Source organism: Dermacentor silvarum, chromosome 1 (assembly GCF_013339745.2).
Source record: "Dermacentor silvarum isolate Dsil-2018 chromosome 1, BIME_Dsil_1.4, whole genome shotgun sequence".
In the NCBI taxonomy this organism is placed as follows: domain Eukaryota; kingdom Metazoa; phylum Arthropoda; class Arachnida; order Ixodida; family Ixodidae; genus Dermacentor; species Dermacentor silvarum.
Window position 1 is genome coordinate 175805425 of NC_051154.1, and position 25936 is coordinate 175831360.

At 49.3% G+C, this 25936-nt stretch overlaps 1 protein-coding gene across 1 annotated transcript in view; it reads right to left on the reverse strand.

The window, feature by feature from the left end:
• The window catches only part of LOC119435931 (uncharacterized), a 31322-nt gene extending 14702 nt beyond the window's left edge, over positions 1-16620 (reverse strand). Inside the window, exons 1-3 of the mRNA XM_037702635.1 lie at positions 15016-16620; positions 13876-14886; positions 4129-4384 (exon numbers count right to left, since the gene is read on the reverse strand). Of these exons, the coding sequence (XP_037558563.1) occupies positions 4129-4384; positions 13876-14886; positions 15016-16620 (2872 nt within the window). The remainder of the gene's footprint in view (positions 1-4128; positions 4385-13875; positions 14887-15015) is intronic.
• Positions 16621-25936: the final 9316 nt, after the last annotated feature.

The following is a 25936-nucleotide window of genomic DNA, read 5'->3' on the forward strand; positions in this document are numbered from 1 at the left end:
TCTTTCAAAACACTGTATTTATGCATTCGGCGGAAAAATAGGTTGATTATTAGCCAATAAAAATAAAATTCCTACATTCCTTTCTTCACTCGGTGTGGCGTCTTACAATTTTTTCGGCGCTCAATGTGGCGTCAAGAATTTCAAAGTAACTTCTCCTAGTTGGTCTGTTTAGGCCTGAGTAGAGAAAATTCTCAAAACTATAGCTACGTTTAGCCTTTTGTTCCTTTTGAATGTAGTGTATTCCTATTTTAATGATAAAAAGAGACCCGAATATACGCTGTAAAAATGAGCTATAGTGCAGTAACATCAGGATAGTATCGCCACCAGTCTTTCGTTTGTGTGCTCCTCTCGCGGTACGAGTGAGTTATTTTTTATTTTATTTTTTCCTACGTTTCACGATGTACTGCAGCTTCAGCCACAACTTCCATCGCTAGAAACCATCTGATTCAAACGCATGTAGCTCTCTCAGGGCCCACATTAGACATTTTAATAAGGATTCATGAGCGTCACTTGAGGATTCCCTGCCAGCACAGGGACATAGGACGACATTTTCGCGACTGATAATCACTCATCACTCATCAAGCGGTATACCATCAAGTTCAAACTTCTTAATCTCCCCTATGCCTCCGACAGCCTTAACCTCGATATTCCTCAAATTACGAAGAAGGCTGATGACTCGTCACTGGAACCGAAGAAAATGACGGTGCTCATTGCAAACGAGCGGAGACCGCAGGCGTACTTATACCGACGGTTATACTTCGCCTAAAAACTCAAAGGCTGTGGTTGTCATTCTAGTGAAACAGGCCACAGTCAACTTCAAGGTGTCACATATGACATCCACAGCGACACAACTTACAGCCCTCCGTAACACTGTGAACTATGTCACCGATTAACTAGAGCGGAAAGAGATAGTGTATTGTTTCTAAAGCAGCTCTTCAAAGAGAGAGAGAGAGAGAGGAGACAACGGAAGGAAGCTTATAGGAAGTAAAGACAGGGAGGTTACCTAGTCTTTGTCCAATTTGCTACCTTAGACGTGGGAAGGGACGCGGAGGAGTGAGAGGCAAGACATGAGTTTATAGATAATTCACACGCACTAAGCCAGGTGCAGCATATCTACAGTCGGCACTCAAGTCTGTCGCCTTCATGTACTGTACTGCAGATGAGTTCATATGGATTTCTGGGCTGATAAGCTGTGAAGCCAGGCTCCCAAAACTTTTCCCTTTCTAAAATGCTGATCACGCAGTCTATTCAAGGCACACTGGAGAATCTGGCGTTCTTTGTCGAAGCGGGAACAGTGGCACAGGAAATGGTCGATGGTCTCTACACCTCTACACTTAGCGCACATGGGTGAGTCTGCCATTCCACTGCGATAGCTGCACGGGTTAGTGAAGGCTACTCCGAGGCAGCAGTGTTGCGGCCGACACAGCAGTGTTGCGTCACGTTGTGGAATATTTGTTGGTAACCGCAGTTGTTATCATGGATCGAAGCTGTATAAGCGGTGGTTGGAGTTTTGTGGAATATTACAATGACGCGCGAGATGGAGAAGCTCTCTTAGAGCGTCTACTCTTGATAAATGTATAATGAGTGTCAGCGGTCCAGCGTGTGTACATCGGGCAGCGTCATCGGCGAAGTGGTGACCAACGATGACACAATGTGCAGGCAGCCACTGAGAAATTAAATCATGTCCTCTATCAGCAACACAATCGCAAATTTCGTTGCTTTGGGACACCAATTGGTCGTAATTTCCACGTCGTAAACTTCGCACGCTTCGCACGCCTTAGAGTCAGTGAATACCTATTTTCAAGATGGTCCTTTTTCGATATATTCCACAACGGCGCGAAGAGCGGTGAGTTCGGAACCCGTAGATGTCGTGATACGTGAAATCTTGAACTTGATGACGACCGATCGAGATGGGGCAACAAAGGCGACTGTCGCCCTTCTCGAGACAGAGACGTCCGCCTGAACATGGATTCAGTTAGCGTATACGAAGTATGTAAAAGCTCCAGTGTGATTTCTTGTGTACGTTGCAGTTCTAGGAATTGCGAAGAAGGCTAGCCTGTCCTTGGCGGCTCTCAAGCAGATGACATTGGAGCTCTTCAAAGCCTCCAATTTATTTTACGACGACGAACATACGGCAAGTGGTATCGGACAAAAGAGAAATTAACCACCATACTTTCGAAAAGTTCACGACGTCATATTTCAGTGCCTCCCTGGTTATTGTGGCAATGACGGTAACGAATTCCCTGACAAGGCTGCCCGGTCTGTGCATTGAAGGTTCCCATCCGCTTCCAATCCCTCTGGCGAGAACGAACGCGGCAAGTGAACCTGTTCTGCTTGTTTGCACAAAGACAATAGCATCCTGGAGTTCCCCGAGCGTGTAAAATTGCTGGCTGCCTGTACCTGAACATTTTGCTACGACCGAAGTGCCAACCAGCCTCCCCCGCTTCAAATCAACATTACTGTACCACCTATGACTAGGAGTGGCGTTTACGAACGCTTATTATTTTCGCATTAGAGGGGCCCATGGACGAACGTGCGACTTTTGTAGATGCGAGGAAACCATCGAGCATATCTGTATCCGTCCTCGCTACGACGACTGTAGCGCCTCTTGATCTAAACTGACATTAAACCTGCTGGACTGCATAAAGTTTCCAGAGGCAAAGATTCTGGGACCACATCAGTCTGGCGCAAAACGTCATTCGGGCGTTTTTGCAGCTTATGAAGTGAGGTTTATGAAGCTCGTGAGGCTTAAGGGGGGTGCCAGCAGTTAAGTAGGAAAAGTCGCTTAAGGGAGCGACCGTCTGGTATAAGCGCATTTTCTCGTGTGCGCGCAGTGTTAACTTCTCTCTTTTCCTCGTTCTATCCCCTTTTTGCTTACACATCTTGGAGAACGCAAACCGGAGGTTCATCTACTTACATTTCCTCTTTTTTCTTTCTCTGTCTGTTTCATTGTCTCGAAACTTCAATCAAAGCTCCCAAGACGTCGACACCGGCAATTTGAGCCGCTGTATGCCATTGACTTCGACTTATCACGTCGCATACTGCAACAATGATCTCTAACGCCTGGCCTATAGACTACAACCCAGGTAGCACACAAAGTCTTAGAAACGTCGATTTCAGGGATACATCGCATACAACGAATTCCTGACCTTTTTTCGACTATTTGTATTCTCGTATTCTCAAAAATAAAGACGAAGAGCCCGCATACTCCAGAAGTCTCTTCGTTAAATCTTGACTTGAGGTCTGCCAACACATTGTCCAGTAGTGGGATGTATGCCGACATCCTGTAGAAGCTTTCTAGATCAAACGCTGGAGTGTTAGACCTGTGGGTCCGTCTCTTCGTGATGTCTTCGTAATGCGAGGGAGCCGAAGTTCTGTTAAGCTCACCGACCAGCGTGACGGCTTGCTCGTAGAGAGGTGTGAATACTTCATCCTAGTTTTTTTTTTCTCTGAACAGTTAGCACAGTTCAGCACAATGCGTTGGCGGGCTAGTTGGTGCGAATCCATAATTACTTGTTAAGCGCAAAAACAACGGACACGTGAAAGACGACAGGACAAGGCTCTGTAGCAGTTAGCACAGCTACGGCGTCTGTCAGAGTGTTCCTTGCTGTGTACACATCGACGTACTCCTTCTGGTAGATGCGACTCAATGGGAGCGTGTGCGCCAGTAGGTCCGAAAGGCAAACTATCGCCAGTATAAGCTCGCCATCGCCAACAGCGACGCGGAGCGTCCTCACTTTTGCAGCGTTTTGCAGTTCTCCAGTTAGCGACGGCGTCGAGACCTTTAGCCATGGATCCAAGTGAGTCTCATAACTGGATGACACTGTCGTGTCGTTTGACCCATCTCGTCTCGCAGAGGCCTTTAGGTTAGTGGCCAACTGTGTTTTTCAGTACAATATTTATTTTTGGTGACGCGGTGAAGAAGGAAATTATCTCCTTCATAACCCCTACTGCGTTCCTGACGGCTTGAACGCGCGATGACTTGGATAAAGACAAGTTGAGTGCGTGGTTAAAGCACGGGGAGTGAACTGCATTCGGGGCACACTGATTAATTTCGGACACGGCACAACATATAGCTCTGACACAATGACGCTGAAGCAATCTGTTGTGCTATTCCAACGCGCTTGCCGATGTTGAGTTCTAAGCCATTTAGCATTTTTAGAACCCGTTCAACGAGTACTTTCCCTGTCAGGATGGGCTCAGAAGCCTCAGTTACATTGGCGTCGACAGCATCACTGTCCCTGCGCGAGTCGATGAATTGGACGAAGTCTTCTCGTACCGTGTTCTTCAGTGCGTACCGCAGGACAAGACTCAGCTGCGACGTGTGAGATACATTGGTTGTTTCATCGAACATGGTGCTGTAGACGCCTGACTCGTGCACCCACTGAATAAGTGTAGCAAGAACTTAGTCTTCACAGCACTTGATCAGCTCGTTCTGGGTCGTCTTGCTGATGTATACATGGCTTTGGATGATGTGCTGACAAGGAGCTTCTGAAGTTCAGTGTCCCCGCTTGATGCTCGAAAGCGCAGAATCTCGCGGAAATTGCCCTCATTCGAAGTCAATGAGGCCTCAATTGAGCTCTCAAGAAGTGTTCTGTCTTCTCGGTATCCACGAAATGGTATATTTTGGCGCCCTAGAAAGATGATCAGCCTTATAATTAGAAACAGGCGGTTTCTGTTGTCGTTCACTTGATGTAAACGCTGAATGCAGATTTCGTTGGCCACATCTTTTTCAGGTGCGCGGACACATGCGAGGAAGTCCTCCCCGGCCTGCATTGCTTCTTCATGGTACTTGTTTGCTTCATGTACAGGAAGACCATCTTTTCCCAGCAGTTTTGGAAAGGACATGAGGGGCTTGGTGACCAGTTTTTGAATGGGGACTTTTTTCTGGTCGCCTCCATGTGTACCTGTTATGAACAAAGCGCAGTACTTGCAGTACATGCCCCTGCGAGATTCGGAGAGGACAAACCACTTGAACTTGTTTAAGTGCGACTGACTTACGTATCGCTTCTTATCTTTGTACTTTTTCCTGTGAACTGAGTAGGGAAAACTGTTATTATCCGGAGGGCACCAATGCGTTTCCAACAAATGCCGTTTAGTGTAGTCATCGACTTGTCCGCCACCAAACTTTTCGATATCGCAGTGAGCTGGCACTAACAAAGTGACGGTCGTCCTTGAGCGCACGTCCAATCCTTCGATATGACATCCGGTATTTTGGTTGCATGCAGAATCACGGTGCGAGAATTCGCCTTGAAGTGGTAACGATATGCTACATGATGCCGATCCGGGAGGAATACATATATTCGTGTTTTTCTCGAAACACGAATGGCAGCGTTGGGAAGATTGCTGATGAGGTGGCTTGTTCGGTGCCTTTGGCTGCTATTTGTAGGATTTCTTGGGAGCAGGAGTAAATAACTTATCAATTATTTGCAAACTTGCTCTCTCCATTCTTTAGAGAAAACTTTAGGGTTGCAAACCAGCAAACAAATGGTGGTCGAATATTTTCAGTGTATAATCAGGAGCCTTAATTGTGAGCTTCGTGTTTTAAACCGTACTCGGTATGGAGAAGCACCAAAAATACTGGATCACGTTTGTCGCAACTGAGGTACGCATTACAGGTGCCATAAAACACATAGTGTTTGTATTTCATGCATTTTAAACAAGCATACGTTACAAAGGTGACACAAATATACACACTAATGTGCCCGGAGTTTCGTTAGCTTTGTGCAGTTGCAAGCTTAGAAGCGGACTGTTTGTTTAAGCCGTAGACAGCGTTTCGTGAGTAATTTGGGCCGCTTACAATTACTGTCTTGCAAACAATCTGGCTGGGGCTTGCGCTCAACCACCGTGCATAGTTGCAGGAAAAGTGACTGGAATCCATGAAGCGGAGTACGCTGCGAACTAGCTACGAAATTCGCCCGGCGGCTTTGGCTTTGTGAGTTAAAAGAGTGGCTGTTGACTGCGCGAACCGAACGCTGCCGGGCGAGTTTAGTCGCTGCCGCATAGCATTCGCATTGTGAACAATGTCCGGAGCGCAACACTTGTGCAATTATCATCACCGGAAGTCTGGATATTTTGTGCATGAGATCGCACTTACTTGTTTCTAAGTAGTCAACTCATTCAACAGGCTTGAGAGAAGGTGCAGAGCACTAGTATATCTGGGAGATGATGGAGTCAGGCAGTTGCCCGGCGTTACGACTGCCGGAGGTGCGGGGGCCTGTTCCGTCCGGCTAGCGTGGCCACTCGCGAAGATTGTTGCTTCCGATGAACGACCAGGAGCCAGTGGCAAACTTAAATGGTTTAATTCATGATGAGACAACGATGAAACAGTACAGTAAGGGTCGCTGAGAAAAGGGCTCTCACAGAGAGCAACGCCCGCGGCTCACAGCGCGCTCGATGACTAGCTTGATGACGCAACGAGCACAGACTATGGTGATTGGAGCACGACTCACTGGGAGAGAAGTCACAGGCGAGGAGGAGTGACGTAACATTCCGGCGCTTGGAGTCTTCGGTTAACATTCCGGGTAAGGTCTGAACACGACTATTGGAAAACGCAGCTGGTCGCCGTAACACACTTTCTTAGGGCTCATTCACACTAGGCTGACACGACATCGATTTTGGTCTGCCGGCTGTTGGCGACAGCGTTTTCCTTCTTTTAAACCGTTGGCCACCGCGTTTTCCGGCCTGTAAACTGCTCTGGCCAACAGTCGGCAGACCAAAATCGGTGTCGTGTCGGCCTAGTGTGAATGAGCCTTTATCGGATGCTACGCCGGTTCGGCATGCGCCGATGTTTGCGAATCGTTGGCGCCTAGGGGCGATATGCTCAATGCGGCGCCTCGCAACGGACTTAACTGATGCGAAAGCATCAAATGACCCATTGAGCAAAAAAGTCGGCGTCTGTAGCAGCGAAACGGCACCTAAATTCCCATTGGCTGCGACGCCACGTCAAGAGCACGCCTCGACGGAGCAGAGCAGGTGAAACGGCCGGTGTTGCGTGAGGGGAGAGAGCATTGCCGCGACGCCACGTCACAAGCGCGCCTCGACGGAGCAGATAGGAGCAGATACGGCTACGCGCCGCGGGGCGAGACGGGTTATCGTCGGCGACGCAGTCGCGTGACGAGAGCGTGCGGTTGCTGCCGTCTAGCTCTCGCAAGCCGTGGCGCAGTCCGTATCTCTCTCTCTCTCTCTCTCTCTCATCCGCACTGGGCTTAACTGCTGCGCGCGCCTGCCGGCCTTTGTGGCCGCTGCTGCTTCCTCGGTCTCTCGTCGCGCAGGACGTCTGTGGCATGCGGCGCTGTCCCGCAGGCTGCTTCTGCGTACTGGCTCGGGCAGCACGTACCGCTATGGCACATTACTCGCAGCGCAAAACTCGAAGGACCGCTCAGCGGCGTCCAATTGGACATTAATGCTTTCGCATTCACAACTCATAAGAAGTGCTTAGGTGTCGTCGATATTTTGTGCCGCTCATTGGCGCGCAGTGGGGTCGCGTAATAAACGCTGAATCGTAACACCGCGCGGAGAAGCTTGACGGGGCTCACGAGGCAGCACGGGGGTTGGAGAATAGGGAGTCTCTCGATCTGGCAAGCTGACGAAGGACGCGGATGGCACGGACTGGGGGGGGGGGGGGGGGGGGGGGGGGGGGGGGGGGGGTGAGGAGGGGGATGCTGACACCGGTTTTGTGTGGGGCGACGGGCCCTACCACCCCTCCCCCCTCTTATCCGCCACTGGGCCGTGTGTCGATGAAAGCCACAGCTCTTCCACGGCGCGAGTTGTCTGTTCTGTAGGCTTGATTCAACGACAATTACCTCACATTTGGAAACGGAGTATTTGACCATGTAATCATATAACTCTCATAAGGCCATCGACACGTTAAACGGCGATATAGGTCGCCGATCATGGAAACTGCGCGTGCGACATTCGTATTGTCTTATTATAGCTTTTCCCAACTGGTGGCCCTCCGCGCGCCCTCGTTATACGCTGGGAAGCAACAGGCCCCGCGTAGTCGCTCTCTGCGCCTATGGCCAGTTCGTGCCAGCGTTCCCCTCGAGACCTTGGCCCTGTTTCGCTCCCCCAAGATCAAGGGCGACAGCCCCCTGCTCCATTTATATCTGCCGCAAGTTGGCACGTACTCGGGGACAGTGACAGCTTTTGTGCACTGTACCGAGCGCGACCATAACCACAAACGTCGCCACAACCGCTTTTCTGTCGCCGTACGCTCCTTCACCCTATACAAGCGCCGCACCCGCGCGGCGTGCCTGTGCGTGCCGCGGTTTAACTCGGAAAAGAGCCGGAAGAACATCTTCCGGCTATCGGCCATAAGTTATCGCCTATATTCTAGTTCATCCGAAAGTTATGGATGTTAATAATGAAAATGGTAAAATAAATAAATAAACTAATTCATTCATTCATTCATTAACAAATAAAAAATGCAGATCCAGCATACATCTTGGAATCTATGTGATGCGAAGCTTTCGTGAAGCTGTTAATCAAATGCTATAAATTTGTCCATCTCATTCCTGCGTCATCTCATTCCTGCCCTTTGCATTCCCGCGTAAAGAAAACTGTTCCGGCGTAAATGAAACTGTCGCGCGCGCATGTGCTCTCGCGCACCCGTACTACGCAATGTGAAATACACCGCGATCATCTCAAATAGCTAGTTGGCGTTGGAACGTTAGGTTTTGTACGGTGTTGTACGTTGGTACGTTAGGTGTTGTACGAAATTAGTAGAGAGCTATACGGAGCAAGGATAGTAGTTTTATCGTCTGCATAAACTTGGACGCATTCGCTTACTAACTGAATTAACAAACATGGTGTCAGCGCGCACAAGCAAACATGAATAGATCACACTTGATGACCGCAGACAACCACTGTCAAAACGCTGGTGTGAGCAAGCGTGGTGGCAGCAGCGAGCGAAGGTTCGTGTGGTCTATCGCTTCAACGGAAACTGAGTGGAGAAAGCACAGCGCATACAAAGGTAAGAGCCGAAATACTTTTATGCAGCACGTATTGAGCACCAGAAAGCTGTATCGGGAGTTTTTCATGTTGCTCTACAATTTTCTCATTGACACTTTTCATCTAATTATAATAATTGAGAAGTTGATTAATTAATAAGACTAATTATGTAATTCGCCCGAATGCAAAAAATAATCCGAGTATCTGCAAGCGACATAACCTCGTGTTTCTGTCCAGCTACGTAGCATATGCATTCTTTAAAGTTTGGCCGAAGTCAAGTGAGACACCCTGTACATAAGTTTATCCGTAATTCACTTGTTGTGTCAGCCAGCCCCGCACACCAGCACATTTAGGTCACGTAGAGCAGCCGGGTGGCGACGCCCGACTGCTCGAGGAAGTCACACAATGTTTTGTGAGCTGCCTCCCGCGCGCGAGAGGGACCGCGTGGATGTAATGGCGCCTCGGCGCTGTCGGCCGGCTGCCCACGCGCGGGGTAGCAGCTCAACAGTTCCTCCCGCAGTGCCACGAAAGCACTGCACCGCAGGAGCAAGTGGTCTCCTCTTCACCACAGTTGTCCGTAGCGGCGAGAACGAGGCCTGTGCGCTTGCATCCACACGCACCCGACACGCAACCATAGAGTCACATAGCGATTCTAGCTCGACAGTAGCACTGACGGCTTCTAAAGAATGCTATGGCTTCAATGCTTTTGTGACAGCTCGCAGGCATAATAAAGCTAAGGCACTGAATTTTGAAATTGGAATTGGGTTAACTGAGTGAGACAAGGATAAAAAAGAAGCAACGGAGAACGTCCGCTCAAGGTCACTGAAAATAAACAGCGATGACAAGGAACCCCGGCTAAAAAGACGAGTGCTATGAGTTGGGGCGCATATAACAGCGCAACCTTTGGACCTTTAAATAACGGTGAGTCAAAGCTGAATGTTTCGTGAAAACTTGAGGTCCCAGTATACTGTCCTGTTTATCTAGAAGTGGCTCACTTGAAATCTCATGAGGGGCTCGCGTGAAATGGGTGGCAGTAAAGGTGGTAAGATAGGAGGATAAGATGTCGAAATCGTCATACGCGACGGTGGGTTTAGGAAGTATGAAAGATTACTTCGTTTTATGATGGGGGCTATTCAGAGCACAGTCATATTTTCTCTGAATGTCTGTGCACGAGATTGTTCTGAATGTACATCGTTTTCACAGATGCGGCACCTCTGTTCGGTTTATTTATTTATTTTATATATTTATTTATTTATTCGCTCCGCTGGGAATAAAGAGATATCTGCAAGATAAAACTTTAAAGCTGATTGTTATATTTACAGTAGCGAACAAAGAGATGTGATATTTTTCATTTGGGTCCTGTGAACTAATTTGCTCAAAGTGTTGGAGCTGCGTTATACCAGACCGCAAGCTTAAGGCTTACAAGACGCACTGCCATTGTATTTTATTCACACTGCGTAGTCTAGTCCATCTCGTTGTTGCAGCCAAAAGGATAGAGATGGATAACATTTTATTTTTTGACGGTGCCATAAAGCTCCACTTTGTTTCCATTTCATGGTGCTCACTGCTGCCCCTTTCTGAGTTTTTGTGCGAGTGGATGCGCGTCCGTTATTTTCCTTTCTCTCGTCCTTTGCTCTCTCGTTATATATTAAACCTGCAGTAGCATTCCAAGCCTTATGTTCAGCTAATTAACCTCCCCACCTATCACTGATATTTCTCTCACCCGTGTGCACGTATTCTCATTGCATGCAGATTGATAATAAGGTTTCATTGTAAGAAATTTTTGGAATACGTAAATTACGTACATGGTGGCAGGGCTATGCCGTGTGAATAAAGTGCCATGGCCGTTCGTGTTCAAGAGACTATTGCCCTTGGCTAGCAACCTGGCATAACGCAGCACCAACATTCTGAGCACATTAGCTCACAGGACCCAAATGCAAAATATCATATATATTTGTTCACTATGCTAGGAAATTTGCAGGCGTTCCTATATGTTAGGAAATTTGCAGGCGCAAGTTGGAATCGGCTAGCGCAAAACAGGGGTAATTGGAGATCACAGGGAGAGGCCTTCGTCCTGCAGTGGACATAAATATAAGCTGCTGCTGCTGCTGCTGCTGCTGCTGCTGCTGCTGATGATGATGATGTGTAAAATTGCCCTGAGTTAGAAGAGTTTGTAAAAATCAAATTTCAAGTGACAAATAAGTAACTTTTTCTTTCTTTCTTTTTCGACGAAGCAACGTTTTACCGTGCTTTGGAATCAGGCCGCAGCCACTTGTCAGGGAAGTTCCGGGACGTGGCTGAAAAATACACAAGGCAAACATGCCATATCGCTCTTTGCTCACGTTCAGCGTCCTCCCCAGCTATTTATTTTCTTTTTTTTAACCTTCAAATTTACCATCCTGTCGTCGCCTTTTGTTTCTGTCCGCCTTCGGCGCTGAAAGAAAAATTGCTGTCACTCCAAGAGAGAGCGTGAACCACCCAGCTTTCCACTGCCACGAAAACTACTTGCAAGCGTTGTCAAAGCATATATGCGACGAAATATAAGTCAGAGACTATAGAAAGTCGCATATGTGTATTGACGACGCTTGTAAGTAGTGATAAAATTGTTTTGCGTTCTTCTTGTTTCTGCTTGTTTTTTTTTTAACTTGAACCCTAGTTTATTAGTATATTTGAATTCTCAATTTTGCTTTTCTCTCTTTATTTTTACTACTCTTTGGCGCCATTTTATCGCGTGCTCCGCAAAAGTTAAGTGCCTTCAAATGGCCCTTCATCCTTGAAGGGCCATTTCAACACGCGGCAGCCCTGCCTGACCAGGCAGGGCCGCCGCGGCCCGCGTCAGGCAGGGCTGCCGCGTGTTCCAGGAGCGGTTAACACGCGGCAATGCTCTCTGACCGGCTGCTTTCTGTAGCTTCCGGCAGGCGGCGACCCATGTTTCCGCTGGCGCCGTCGCGGCCACAGCTCGCATCCTCATAAGCGAAGGCACATTTGCACTTTTTTCCTAAAAAAAATAAAAAGGCAATTAACTGTGGCAAATGTTACAGTGAACGACGTGGACTAGAAAATGCGATCCTTCTGCAAAATTTCAGCATGAACAGTGCAGCGGTAAGCGCAAAATCTTGTTTCGAACACGTTAAGCGAAATGTGCAGGGCCCTGTATATACTCACGACCACTCACACCCTTCGTCGAGAAATTACGAGAATTTCTGTTCTAAGTGTTTCATCACGACAACATTATTCATAATCGTTACGACGGAATTTTCTTGCCTCGCAACTTAGCTGGCCTTGTTGCCACAACAACATGTCGTGCCAATGGTCGCGGTCGCTAAAAAAAAAAAAAAAAAAAAAAAAAAAAAAAGAAAAGCCGGTGTTGGAGCTATACACACGACGTCAGATATCATATATAACAGAAGTTTCTCGTGATACAATATTTCTGACCTTACAACAACAATGCACCGCGAAATACGGCAAACATTTCTAGTTATGCGACAAAAAAATACCGCAGTTTCGCCCGAATGGCGAAGCATCGATTGTGATAGCAAATTAGTGGACAGCTCTACGAACTAAGTATAATAGTTTTATCAGCCGTAAAAACTTGTAAACATAGACCACCAACTAAATTAACAAGAATAGTGTCACGCGCGCAGTAGTGATATAATCTCGACCGGGTGAGGTGGGTCGTCACCGCAGGAATCAGGAGACGACGATGAAGGCGGGCATCGTGATGATGAAAAATAGAAAAGATTGTATTCACTTCATTGGTACATGGTTTTGACTCTATCTGAGTCTCGAGCGGTTCTGATTAACACAGGGGCCAGGACGGCCTTAAATCCCCTCGTGGTGGCCGATGTTTTTCGGGGAAGTCCTCTCTTCGGTGGTCAAGTTGCCTACCTCCTCTCCCTCGGGTCCTCCTTCTTGGTAGCTCGCCGTTTTCGTCTGCTCCGTAGAGGTGAGAAGCTTTCTCGGGGATGAAGGGGATTATCTTGTCACGGGAAAAGCGCTGGGGCTTGCTTCCCACATTGGAGAGATACAGATTCCCGGAAGATCATAACCTGCCGATGACTCCTTCGGGGAACTTGTGGAAGCGTCAGACCTCTGTCGGGCGGTCAAGTTCACGACCTCCTCTCCCTCGGGTCCTCCTTCTTGGTAGCTCGCCGTTTTCGTCTGCTCCGTAGAGGTGAGACGCTTCCTCGAGGATGAAAGAGGTTTATCTCGTCACGGGAAAGGCGCTCGGGCTTCTTTCCCACATTTGACAGTAGTAGTAGTAGAAAACGTTTATTCACACAGAAAATAAATACGGAGGAAAATGTACATCGAGTGGAGTCTTCATTTCAAGACCCCAGTGGCCTTGGCTGCCGCTCTCGCCTGGATTACCAGTCCGCGCTGGGTTGCTAGGTCGGGGCTGGACAGAGTGGCCTCCCACTGCTCCTCCGGTTGTTGTGTTTGTATGTCTGGCGGTTTGGGGCCTGTACACCCCCACGTGACGTGGTAGGCGGTGGGTCGTTCGTTGCACCATGGGCATGCGTCTTTGTAGTGTTCTGAGAAGATAATGCTGTATTTGTGTAAGTTGGGGAAGGTGTTGGTTTGGAGCTGTCTCCAGTCCCGTGCTTCCTGTGCATTTAGCCCCTTGTGTGGTGGGGGGTAAAGCTGACGTTGTTTGCGCAAGTGTTGAAGTCGCGCGCCGTAAGCCGCAGGTACGGGGAGGGTTGTAGTGGGATCGAGGATTGTGGCCGCTCGGTTTGTGTGACCTCGAGCTAGCCTGTCCGCGGCCTCGTTACCCTCCAGCCCCGAGTGCCCCGGAGCCCACGTGATCTGATGTTTGAGCGATGAATTTCTAGCCAATGGATTAGTCGTGAACCTAGCTAATTTCTGAGGTATTCTGCCTGCAAGAAGGAGCCGACACGCCGCTTGGGAGTCGGTTATTACTTGAAGTTCTCGGTTGGTCGCGTCCCCGTACTGAACGGCCAGCACGATCGCCGCAGCTTCCGCTTCTGTGACGGTGCAGTGCGGGATGGAGATGCTGGAGACTTCTTCGTAAGAAGAGTCCACCACCACGGCTGCTGCTGCGTTCGATGCATCCTTATATAGGGCGGCGTCCACGTACACCGTCCTCGGGCTCCGTCCCACTGTGCGTTTGAGGTAGTCCACTCGGGCGTTTCTTCTGCCTTCGTTGTGGGATTGTGACATATTTTTTGGGAGCGGGGCCACGTGTACTCTGGCTCGGTACGATGTCGGAATGTTTGTGGTCGACTGGATGGCGTCAAGGTCCGCCGGGTAGCCGATGCGCTTTAGGATGTGTCGGCCTGTCGCTGTGGACAGGAGGCGTTCTCTCTGGGTCAGGAGGACCGCCTCCTGAATTTCCTCGAACGTGTTATTTAGTCCCAAAGCTTCCAAGCTGACGTTGGATGTGTACGGTGGGAGACCGAGGGCGTTCTTGTAGGCTACGCGTATCATCGCATTAACTTTGTTGAAGTCTGCTCGGAGCAGGGTGAGGTAAGGGAGCCCGTAGGAAAGGCGGCTGATGACCAGTGCCTGCACCAAACGGATCGTGTCCTCCTCCCGCATGCCTTTTCTGTTTCTGGCCACCCGGCGGATCATCTTAGAGATCTGCTGTGTTGTAGTCTTGAGCAGTTGGAGTGTGTGGTTGGCCTTTCCGTCGCTCTGCAGCCAGAGGCCCAGGATCCGGATGAGTGGTACCTCCCGGATTGGGACCCCATGTAGGAGGATGTTTAGGTTGCCTGGCGATTTGTAGTGATGTCCCTGTATGCGGATCACTTCGGATTTGTCGGGGGAGCAGTGGAGTCCACATCGAATGGCCTCTGTTTCGACGCAGATTGCTGCTGCTTGGAGTGTGTCTTCCTTCTCGGCTAGAGAGCCGGTGTTTGTCCAGATCGTAATGTCGTCCGCATACAGGGTGTATCCGATGTTCGGAACCTGCTGCAGAGCCCTTGCGACGCCGATCATGGCGACGTTGAATAGGAGCGGGGAGATGATCGATCCCTGTGGTGTGCCCTTGTTGGGCATGTCTTGAGGGTCCGATCTCGTGTCACCCATTCCTATTGTTGCCGTTCGGTTGGACAGAAAAGTCTTGACATATTGGAAGGTGCGCTCGCCACAGTTGAGATTGCTGAGCTCGGAGAGTATTGCCTCGTGAGACACGTTATCAAACGCGCTTTTTAGATCCAGCGCCATAATGAGGTGTTCGCCACCCCTCGGGATGTTAGAGAGTACTTCCTCCTTCAGGAGAAGGAAGGCGTCTTGTGTCGACAGGCCCGACCGGAAGCCAATCATGGATGGATGAAAAAGGTCGTTATCTTCTATGTAGTGTTGAAGGCGCGTCTGGACGACTCGCTCGTAGAGCTTGCCCAGGCACGATGTGAGAGATATAGGTCGTAGAGCTTCCACTGCCGGCTTCTTGCCCGGTTTCGGGATTACTATGATCTCCGAGTGTTTCCACTCGGAGGGAATTTCATTCTTCTCCCAGAGCGAGTCGTTCAGGTACTTGGTGAGGTCCCTGATCTGTGCCTTGCTCAGGTTGCGGATCATGGCGTTGTTAATTTTGTCCGCTCCAGCCGTAGTATTTCGGGTGCACGATCGTACTGCGGCGTACACCTCGGCTTCGGAGATGGGAGCGTCGAGTGCCGGATTTTCCTCACCCTGATAGGTCGCAGAGCAGGGTGGCGCGGTACTGGTGCCGATGTATTTGTCCCTTAGAGCAAGAAGTAGGGCTACGTTGTCTCCCGGAAAGAGGTGAGCAATGCGCTTCAGGGTGCGTGTAGATTCAGATTTTGATTTAGAGGGGTCGATGAGGTTCCGCAGGATTGCCCACGTACGGGAGGTTCCCAGCGTTCCCCGCAGTGACTCACAAAACTGTTGCCAGTTTTGCTGTGCTAGGTTGGTGGCGTATGTCTGAGCGCCCTCTGTGAGCTGTGCAATCCGCAGGCGGAGGGATCTGTTTAGCCGTTGCCTTTTCCATCTTCCCACGAGCCGGTTGCGCTTTTCCCATAGCTTGAGAAGGTGGCGGTCTACCTCTGGGGCTTCCGGTGTGCGGTGTATTGTTTCTGTGGCTGTCTTGTATGCCTGTCTGATGTCCTCGCTCCAGACGTGTATCGACTGGATTGGACCTGACGGGACGGGTGCATTGCGGAATTTGGGCCAGTCAGTGATATGGGCGGCACCCAGATGTCTTCTAATTTTGCTAGATGATATGGACGTGCTGAGTATACAGTGGTCGCTGCCCAGGGTTTCTCCTAGGTTCGTCCACGTGGCCTCGGCGACGTTCTTGATCAGGGTGAGGTCGGGGCATGAGTCACGGGTGACACTGTTGCCTTCCCTGGTCGGATATAGAGGGTCGGTAAGGAGTTCCATTCGTAGGGATTCTATTGCTCGCGCGACTGTCACTCCTCTTGCTGAGTTTGACTGATACCCCCAGTCCCGGTGAGGCGAATTGAAGTCCCCGACTACAATAAGCTGGTTTGCTTGCGCCAGTCGACTGGCTTCGGAAAGGAGGTTGGTGAAATCGGCCTTCGCCGGCCTTGGTGGCTTGTACGTGTTAACCACGAACGTGCTCTTTCGGCCCCGTTTGTTGGGTACGATCTCTATGGTTAAGTGCTCAACCTCCTGTTCTGACAACGAGTGCTCGATTGACAGGTGCAGTCCCAAGCCGATCATAACAGTAGCAAACATGAACACACCTCACTCGATGACCGCAGAAACTCACTGTCAAAACGTAGGAGTGAGGAAGCGCGGCAGCAGCAGCGAGCGAATTGACCTTCGTGCTGCCGCACGCATCAACGCGAACTAAGCCGCGAAAACACAGCGCAGGGCGGACTCTGTCGCCGTCGCAGATGCCTTTCAATATATACAGCGGCCGTGCCTGGGTACTGTATACCCTGGGCGAACGCGCGCGGACGCCCCCCCCCCCCCTCTACCCTCCCCCGGAGCCTTTTGCGCGATAGATAGATAGATAGATAGATAGATAGATAGATAGATAGATAGATAGATAGATAGATAGATAGATAGATAGATAGATAAACTTTAATTCAAAGATAGTTTTGTCTTGCCCCAATGGGGCATCGCTAATGGTCGGGGCCCCTAGTCCAGGGCTCCGCTGGCTCTTGCCATCTTCTCTGCTCTCTGGATCAGCTTGAGCTGGTCGTCGAGGGCCGAGCTGGACAGCAGTGCCTCCCATTGCTCCCTCGTGGTAGTTCGTGTCATGGTGTTCTATGTTGTGTAGCGTACACTCCCACGTAATGTGGTACAGGGTTGGTGTGACCCCACACCACGGGCATTCGTCCCTGTAGGCTGTGGGGTGCAGGCGATGTAATATGTGTAGGTTTGTGTAAGTGCCTGTCTGGAGCCTACGCCAGGCAGCGGCATCCTCCGTCTTTAGTATTCGATAGGGTGGGGGATATCGCAAGCGACTCCCTCTGTGGTAGTTCAGGATTGCTGAATACTCGGGGTCAACTGGGTCAGGGTCATCTGCAGTCGGCGTGATGAGTGCTCGGTTATGTGCAAATTCTCGAGCTGCTCTGTCGGCATACAGGTTACCCGTGATGGCAGCGTGACCCGGTATCCAAATGATGGTTATGATGTTGTCGGCGCGACGGAAGACGGCGCGCTTCCTCCCCGCTTCCCTCCCTTGTGTGCGCGAGATTGAGCCGCGATCGCCGGCTCACCCTCGCACGCTTTCACTCGCACATAAAGCATACGGCGCGCGGCGACTATTTTATCGCCCTTGGGCTTTATACAGAACCTCACGGTGACGGTGACGCCGACGGCAGAAATGTGCCTGCAGTGTCCATATGATTGATATCGCAATAAAATTTGCTTTTTTTCGAGCGCAGTGGCTTCTCAATTTGGCAGGTATATAGTGTATAGCTGTCGCTCACTTAATTTTTTTTTCAATTTCGATGAAGGCTTGGCATAAAGCATTCTGCCACCAGTTTCTTCAGGTTCAAAAGGATAAGAAAGAAGCTGAAGTAGCACCTGTCTTTGTGTCTTCATTACGTTGTGTAGTGCCTTTCCGAGCTACATGAAGGAGCGGCATCGCTTCCGTTGGATGTCACTAACATTTCGAGCGTGCCAGAAAAATACTTTTCAGGCGAAGCATAGCCCTTAAGGAGAACTGCAGGCTGAAGACACTGTTTTTTTTCCCCTAAATGGAATGTTTTCAAAAACCTCGAACATGTAGTCCGCGAGAGGAAGACGCTATTATATACGCAAGCGAGTCCGACAGTACCCGACGTATAATGCATGATCAGATTCGCAGCCTGAGCTTGCTGCACCCGTTAGAACTGCCGCTTCAGTGATCAAATCGGCACCTATGAGTTAACTTAGTACCTATAATTTAGTGAACATTTACGATGTCCTACTGGCAGTTATGCGGATATGGACCTTTGAACAAGCTTCAAACAGAGAGTCCTGTTATCACAGGCAACGAATACTTTAGATGAGCGATGGCGACGTCGGAGACAACGCGCAGAGGGAAGGGAAGCCAGTTCGGCCTTCTTGATTTACCAGGCAAACATAGGAGCCTGCAACGTCTTCGGCCGGGCCATTAGGCGGCTTGTTTTTTTCCGCGAGACGAAAGATACAACAGACTCCGGGTAGCTTGCCAGAAAGTGCTGCCTCCGTGTCAGCGGCGTAAACACACTGACATTCGGGCGTAAAATGGTCCGCAGCTATCTTTGACGTCTTGACTTGTGTCCTCTATATGCTGTACCACTCGATTTAACGTCGCCATCGTATTGGGTCCCCTTAACGCCCAGTGAGCTTCGAGGGATTGCTGCAGGCGGCTTAATTAAATCCACTGGGTGCACTGGGCAGCCACGGTTCATTTCGCTCACCATATCGCAGTGACGGTGTCTAAGGGCCGACTTAATTATACCTCCTGGCACACAGTAGAAATTCCTTCTGTGACAGAAACTGGCCAAATTCCACGCTGATTGTGCACCTTGGCAACGGTGAAACGAAATTTACCGCATATGAACGCGCATATTTCTGCACGACTTTAGCGACGCGACAAATCCATCTTTTTCACAAAAGTGCGCCTAAATGTAAGCATACGAGTGTTTTCGCCCGCATCGACATGCGGCCGCCGCGACCAGGATCGAACCCACGACCTAGAGCACGGCAGCGCAGCGCCATGGCCACTACGGCTCGGTCGACATTCAATTAATCAACGGTATATACGTGTACCGCTTGTTTCTGCGTCGACTTCTTTCTGGGGTTTTACGTGCCAGAACCAGTTCTGATTATGAGGCACGTCGTAGTGGAGAGCTCCGGATTGTTTTGACCACCTGGGGTTCTTTAACGTGCACTACAGCGCAAGCACACGGGCGTTTTTGCATTTCTCCTCTATCGAAATGCGGCCGCCGCGGCCGGGATTCGATCCCGCGACCTCGTGCTCAGCTGCGCAACGCCTTAGCTAATTGAGCCACTGCGGTGGGTTCTGCGACGACTGCTTTACGTTACTAAATAAAAGGGATTCAAGGCAAAATGATAACTTTTACAGCTGTATCATAGCAGCTGCGCACATCAGGATTTGCGAGATAAGTACCAACACGATCATTAATTAGCAAAATGTCACGAATTACATTTTTGTTATACCTTTAGTTTAATTATTTCAGTCAATGACTAAGAGCATGTTGTAATTGCAGAACTGAAGGTAATCAGTACGCAAAGAATGTACCTATTGATAGAACTCTTTTCCTTTTTGGAGTCACAATGCGTCAAAAAGGCTCTTGTTTTCGTCGTATACCACAATGTATGATGATGATGATGATGAGGAGGAGGAGGAGGATGATGATGATATATGACATCAGTTTCGAAACTGGTTGCGGCGACAAATAATCATCTAGCCTGCTAATCAATTAATCTATGCATATTTATCAGTCTAGCGTTTTGTCTACATCTCCCTAATCCTTTCTCTCTTCCTGAGAACATTTATATCTGTCTTTTATAGTTACCTACGCGGCTTGGCCGGCAACGAACTAGCTGATGCGGGAACAAGAACCACTATATTCCTAAAGCCGTCGAAGCAAAAATTCCTTACTCGCGGAGCGATGTAAACCCTTTGTTGACTACGCTCATGCGAGATTGCGCAGCACATTACTGGGCTCAACCAGACCATCGGTACAGGCGCCTGCGGGAAATAGACTTTGACAGGACTTTTCACCTCCCAGCTAAATTCAAGCGATGCCAAGCAAGCATGCTTCACCGGATTCGCCTGGGACGACGCTATCAATCGACGCTATGCACATCTGATTCGTCGTACGGACAGCCCGAACTGTGAACGCTGGCAAGTGTCGGAGACTCTCCAACATCTGTTTTGCGACTGCTCTCTCTCTCTCTATGCATCACAGCGGAAGATGCTGGCTTCCACGCTAGCAGGCATTAGCAGGCGAACATTGTCCGAAAATAATATTTTTTTCGCAATGTGGGACCGTCAGTAGCATCAAAGGGCTGCTCTGGACTACTTGAAGATCACCGGACTAGACGCAAGACGTTAAGGAAACCACTGTGTTAGTGTATATATGCATCCCTTCTTCCTATCCTCATCATCATCTTTCATCACTCTCTTTTTTCCCCTTTCCTTTTTTTCCCGGTGCGGAGTAGCAGGCCAGAGCATGCTCGCTAAGGCCGACCTCTCTGCCTTTCTAATAAATTACCTCTCTCTCTCTCTAACGGATGCAGTCTTAATAATTTCTTGCCTGCTTTTTTTTCTTCTTTTGTTTCACCAATACTCTAAGCGTATCTTGCTTATCCCAGCAAGATCGGTGACCACAGTGCCCACTTGTGGCACAAGAAGTGCCGGTAGCCATGCGCTCCGAATATCACGCTTGAATCGCTGAGCACTGAACATTGTAGTTCAAGTCTGATGAGCGGAATACAACGCCGTCCGCCTAACAACATGATCAATGACCTCTGCCGTGTCGCCGCATACACAAGATATGGATGCTGCCGCTACCGCTTTTCGAAAGAAACCGGTAAATGAAAGTTACTGCCTGTCGAAACTGTGGTAATCTACGTGGTAATCTGCTTGGGAATCTCTTCATAATTTACGAACTACAAACTTCCCTCGGGCTTCACCGCGGAATCTAAACCATCGATACCCCCTTGGTGTCTTATTAGCCCCACAGTACATCTCAGTGATTGAGGACCTTCATCGAGAAAGTGCAAGAATTGGGTTGAAGATGAACATGCAGAAGACAAAGATACTGTTCAATAGCCTGGCAAGGGAACAAGAATTCAGGATCGCCAGTCAGCCTCTAGAGTCTGTAAAGGAATATGTTTATCTAGGTCAATTACTCACAGGGGACCCTGATCATGAGAAAGAAATTTACAGAAGAATAAAATTGGGTTGGAGTGCATACGGCAGGCATTGGCAAATCCTGACTGGGACCTTACCACTAACGTTGAAAAGAAAAGTGTACAATCATTGCATTCTACCGGTGCTAACATACGGGGCAGAAACTTGGAGGTTAACAAAGAAGCTCGAGAACAAGTTAAGGACCGCACAAAGAGCAATGGAACGAAAAATCTTAGGAGTAACGTTAAGAGACAGGAAGAGAGCGGTGTGGATCAGAGAACAAACGGGGGTAGACGATATTCTAGTTGACATTAAGCGGAAGAAATGGAGCTGGGCAGGCCATGTAATGCGTAGGATGGATAACCGGTGGACCATTAGGGTTACAGAATGGATACCAAGAGAAGGGAAGCGCAGTCGAGGACTCCAGAAAGTCAGGTGGGATGACGAGGTTAGGAAATTCGCAGGCGCAAGTTGGAATACGCAAGCGCAAGACAGGGGTAATTGGAGATCGCAGGGAGAGGCCTTCGTCCTGCAGTGGACATAAATATAGGCTGATGATGATGACATCTCAGTGTACCAGGAATCAAGAAAAAATCTGAGCTGTCGTCACCTGTGCTGAAACAACTGTCTCTGCTTCTTCTACACGAGAGGTATGAGGACGGTGTACATATTTATACTGATGGTTCCACATACCTCCAGTGTTCGTCCGTTGCTGTGGTTGTCCCAGCAAGAGCTATTACCATTAGCTTCAGGACTGATCATCCAACGACATCGCCATCTGCGGAACTAGCTGCTCTTCGCGCTGCACTTCGTTTCGTCAATCGGGAATCACCTCGACAATGGTTAATCTTTAGTGACTCAAAGGCAGCCCTACAATCTGTGCTATCAGCTCTGCGTCGCGGGCCATACGAACAGCTCGTATTCGATATTAGATACCTACTCCATACATCACATGAGAAAGGACACCACGTGACGTTTCAGTGGCTTCCAAGTCACTGCGGCGTCATAGGGAATGAAAACGCCGATAATGCCGCTCGGGCCCCTCTTGACGACACACAGGAAGAGGCCATACCTCTCTCACGGTCCGACGCAGCCAGCAGACTTCAAGTGCTTGCACAGGAGATCACGCTCTCTCTATGGTGCACACCAAGCAGCCAGACCAACCGGAGCAATCGTCAATACCACCTGCCCTCTTTGATGCATCTCTGTATGCCAACTGGACTCCGCCGAAAAGAGGCCACTATGATTTATCGCTTATGGCTAGGGGTGGCATTCACGAAATCTTATTTATTTCTCATTGGAATGGCCGACGACGCTTTTTGCAATGCCTGTATTTGCGAGGAGACGCTAGAACATATTCTATGCGACTGTCCTTAATATAATGTTCCGAGACAGTCCCTGGCGTCCGTTCTAGCACACCTGGACAATCGACCAATGTCAATTGAAACGATTTTCACATGTCGTCGACAGAAGACATCGCAGCTGAAGGCGACGAAAGGACTGCTTAGGTTTTTAAAGGAAATGGGCTTGGACAAGCGGCTGTGACAGTGATGTCACGTACTACGTAACAGTGACGGACTGTGACTGACGATAAATGCACTGTGTTATGTGCTCCCCCCCCCCCCCCCATCTTTCATTCCCCCTCATCCCGCTCCCATGTGTAGTGTAGCAAACCGGTTGTGCTGAACTGGTTAACCTCCCTGCCTTTCCTTCTCCACTCTTTCCTTCCTTCCTTCTTCATAATTTACGCATAACCTGAAGGATTGGTCTTTCATTTATCACTCCATCAAACCTAAACCTTGTTTTCTTAAATTGAAGTCATAAGTGAGCTTATGTATGTACAGCCTCCCGTATTTTTAACTATATCGCGCGAGAACACTATATGGTCGTGCGTCGTCCTGAAGGGAACATCGCATTAGACGAATCGTGCACAGGAGAGTGCTTAGTGCGCTTGAGAGTACTTCTGCCGGTGTCGCTGATTATCGCCGCTTAAAGGCACTAAAATGACGCGTGATGGACGCTCGCGCGATATAGTTAAAAATACGCGAGGCAAAGCAGGGCAAAGCAGGGCAAAGCAGGGCAAAGCAGGGCATAATAGTATAGGCAAAACAGGGCATAATATAAATATTTCACGACGTCAATTAGCGAAAATATTGTCGCGTAGCTGTCTGTCCTTGCGCTTCATCGTCGCCTGTGTTGTGTAGCAGTGTTCTTTCCTTTCTTATCGTTTTTTTTTCTTTCTCTCTCTCTCTCAAAATGTCTTTTCGCCCACGAGTGGGGAGGCCAGTTGGGGGAATCTCAGGCGGGGGAAGGAAGGAAGGAAGGAAAGAGTGGAGAAGGAAAGGCAGGGAGGTTAACCAGTTCGGGATAACCGGTTTGCTACCCTACACATGGGAGCGGGGTGAGGGGGAATGAAAGATGGGGAGGAGAGAGGGAGAGCACATAACGTACAAAGCACACACATCGTCAGTCACAGTTCGTCACTCTTGCGTGGTACGTGACATCACTGTCATAGCCGCTTGTCCAAGCCCGTTTCCTTTAAAAACCTAAGCAGTCCCTTCGTTGCTTTCAGCTGCGATGTCTTCTGTCGACGACAGGCGAGAATGGTTTCAATTGACAGTGGTCGATTGTCCAGGTGTGCTAGAACGGACGCCAGGGACTGTCTCGGAACATTATATTCAGGACAGTCGCATAGAATATGTTCTAGCGTCTCCTCGCAAAGACAGGCATTGCAAAAAGGGTTGTCGGCCATTCCAATGAGGAATGAATAAGATTTCGTGAATGCCACCCCTAGCCATAAGCGGTAAAGCATAGTGGCCTCTTTTCGGCGGAGTCCAGTTGGCATACAGAGATGCATCAAAGAGGGCAGGTGGTAGTGACGATTGCTCCGGTTGGTCTGGCTGCTTGGTGTGCACCATAGAGAGAGCGTGATCTCTTGTGCAAGCACTCGAAGTCTGCTGGCTGCGTCGGACCGTGAGAGCGGTATGGCCTCTTCCTGTGTGTCGTCAAGAGCTGCCCGAGCGGCATTATCGGCGTTTTCATTCCCTATGACGCCGCAGTGACTTGGAAGCCACTGAAACGTCACGTGGTGTCCTTTCTCCTGTGATGTATGGAGTAAGTATCTAATATCGAATACGAGCTGTTCGTATGGCCCGCGACGCAGAGCTGATAGCACAGATTGTAGGGCTGCCTTTGAGTCACTGAAGATTGACCATTGTCGAGGTGACTCCCGATTGACGAAACGAAGTGCCGCACGAAGAGCAGCTAGTTCCGCAGATGTCGATGCCGTTGGGTGGTCAGTCCTGAAGCTAATGGTAATAGCTCTTGCTGGAACAACCACAGCACCGGACGAACACTGGAGGTTTGTGGAACCATCAGTATAAATATGTACACTGTCCGCATACCTCTCGTGTAGAAGAAGCAGAGACAGTTGTTTCAGCACAGGTGACGACAGCTCAGTTTTTTTGTTGATTCCTGGTACACTGAGATGTACTGTGGGGCCAATAAGACACCAAGGGGGTATCGATGGTTTAGATGCAGCGGTGAAGCCCGAGGGCAGTTTGTCGTTGTACTTGATGATAGTTTTAGAGAACGATGCTTGGCGCCGGTCCGAAGGTAGTGTTGCAAGGTGGTGATAGGGGGCACGTGCAAAATGTCTGATGTGCGTTCTCAGGGCTTCCACCGTAATGTGAGTTTGCATCGGATGGTCCCGAGAAATCGCAATAGTTGCCTCTGTTGACGTGCATCTGGGTAAACCAAGGCAAACTCTGAGTGCTTGAGCTTGTTCTGCCTGCAGAACACGAATATTTGTCTTGCAAGTGTTGTTCAGTACAGGTAGACTATATCTTAAAAACCCGAGAAAGAGAGCTCTGTAGAGTTTCAGCATTGCGTCTACTGACATCCCCCATGTCTTTCCTGTCAAGTATTTAAACAACTGGGAAGTTGCTGCCAGGCGCCGTTTCATGTAGGCCACGTGTGGGCTCCAACAGAGGTCTCGGTCAATGATTACGCCAAGAAACCTGTGGGTTCTGACATAGGAAATGGTCCGCCCACTGATTGAGATGACATAAGGCGTCATTGGTTTGCGAGTAAATGCCACTAGTGCGCATTTTTCTGGTGATATGCTGAGACCTTGTTTACACAAGTAGCTCGCTGTCAAAGTTGCTGCTCTTTGAAGCCGCGCACGTATCTGAGGACGTGTGACTGCCGAAGTCCAGACACAGATGTCGTCTGCGTATATTGAAATCTTGATGGTAGTTGGTAAGTATTCAGCAAGTCCAAGAAGAGCGAGGTTGAATAGCGTCGGGCTGAGAGCACCGCCTTGAGGAACGCCTCTGCTCGTATAGCGTCGCGTAGTCGGGCCATCGTCAGTTAACACAAAGAATGATCTTGCAGATAGGTAACTTGCAATCCACAAGAAGACTCGACCACCTAGGCCAACCGTCGCAAGAGCATCGAGAATGGACTCATGTAATACGTTATCGTATGCGCCTTTCACATCTAAGAATAAAGCTGCAGATAAACGCTTACGGGACCTTTCGTGCTGAACATACGAAACGAGATCAACTACATTGTCGATGGAAGAGCGGTCACGTCGAAAACCAGCCATGGAATTCGGATAAATCTTGTAGTGTTCAAGGTACCATTCTAGGCGGCCAAGGAGCATCCGTTCCA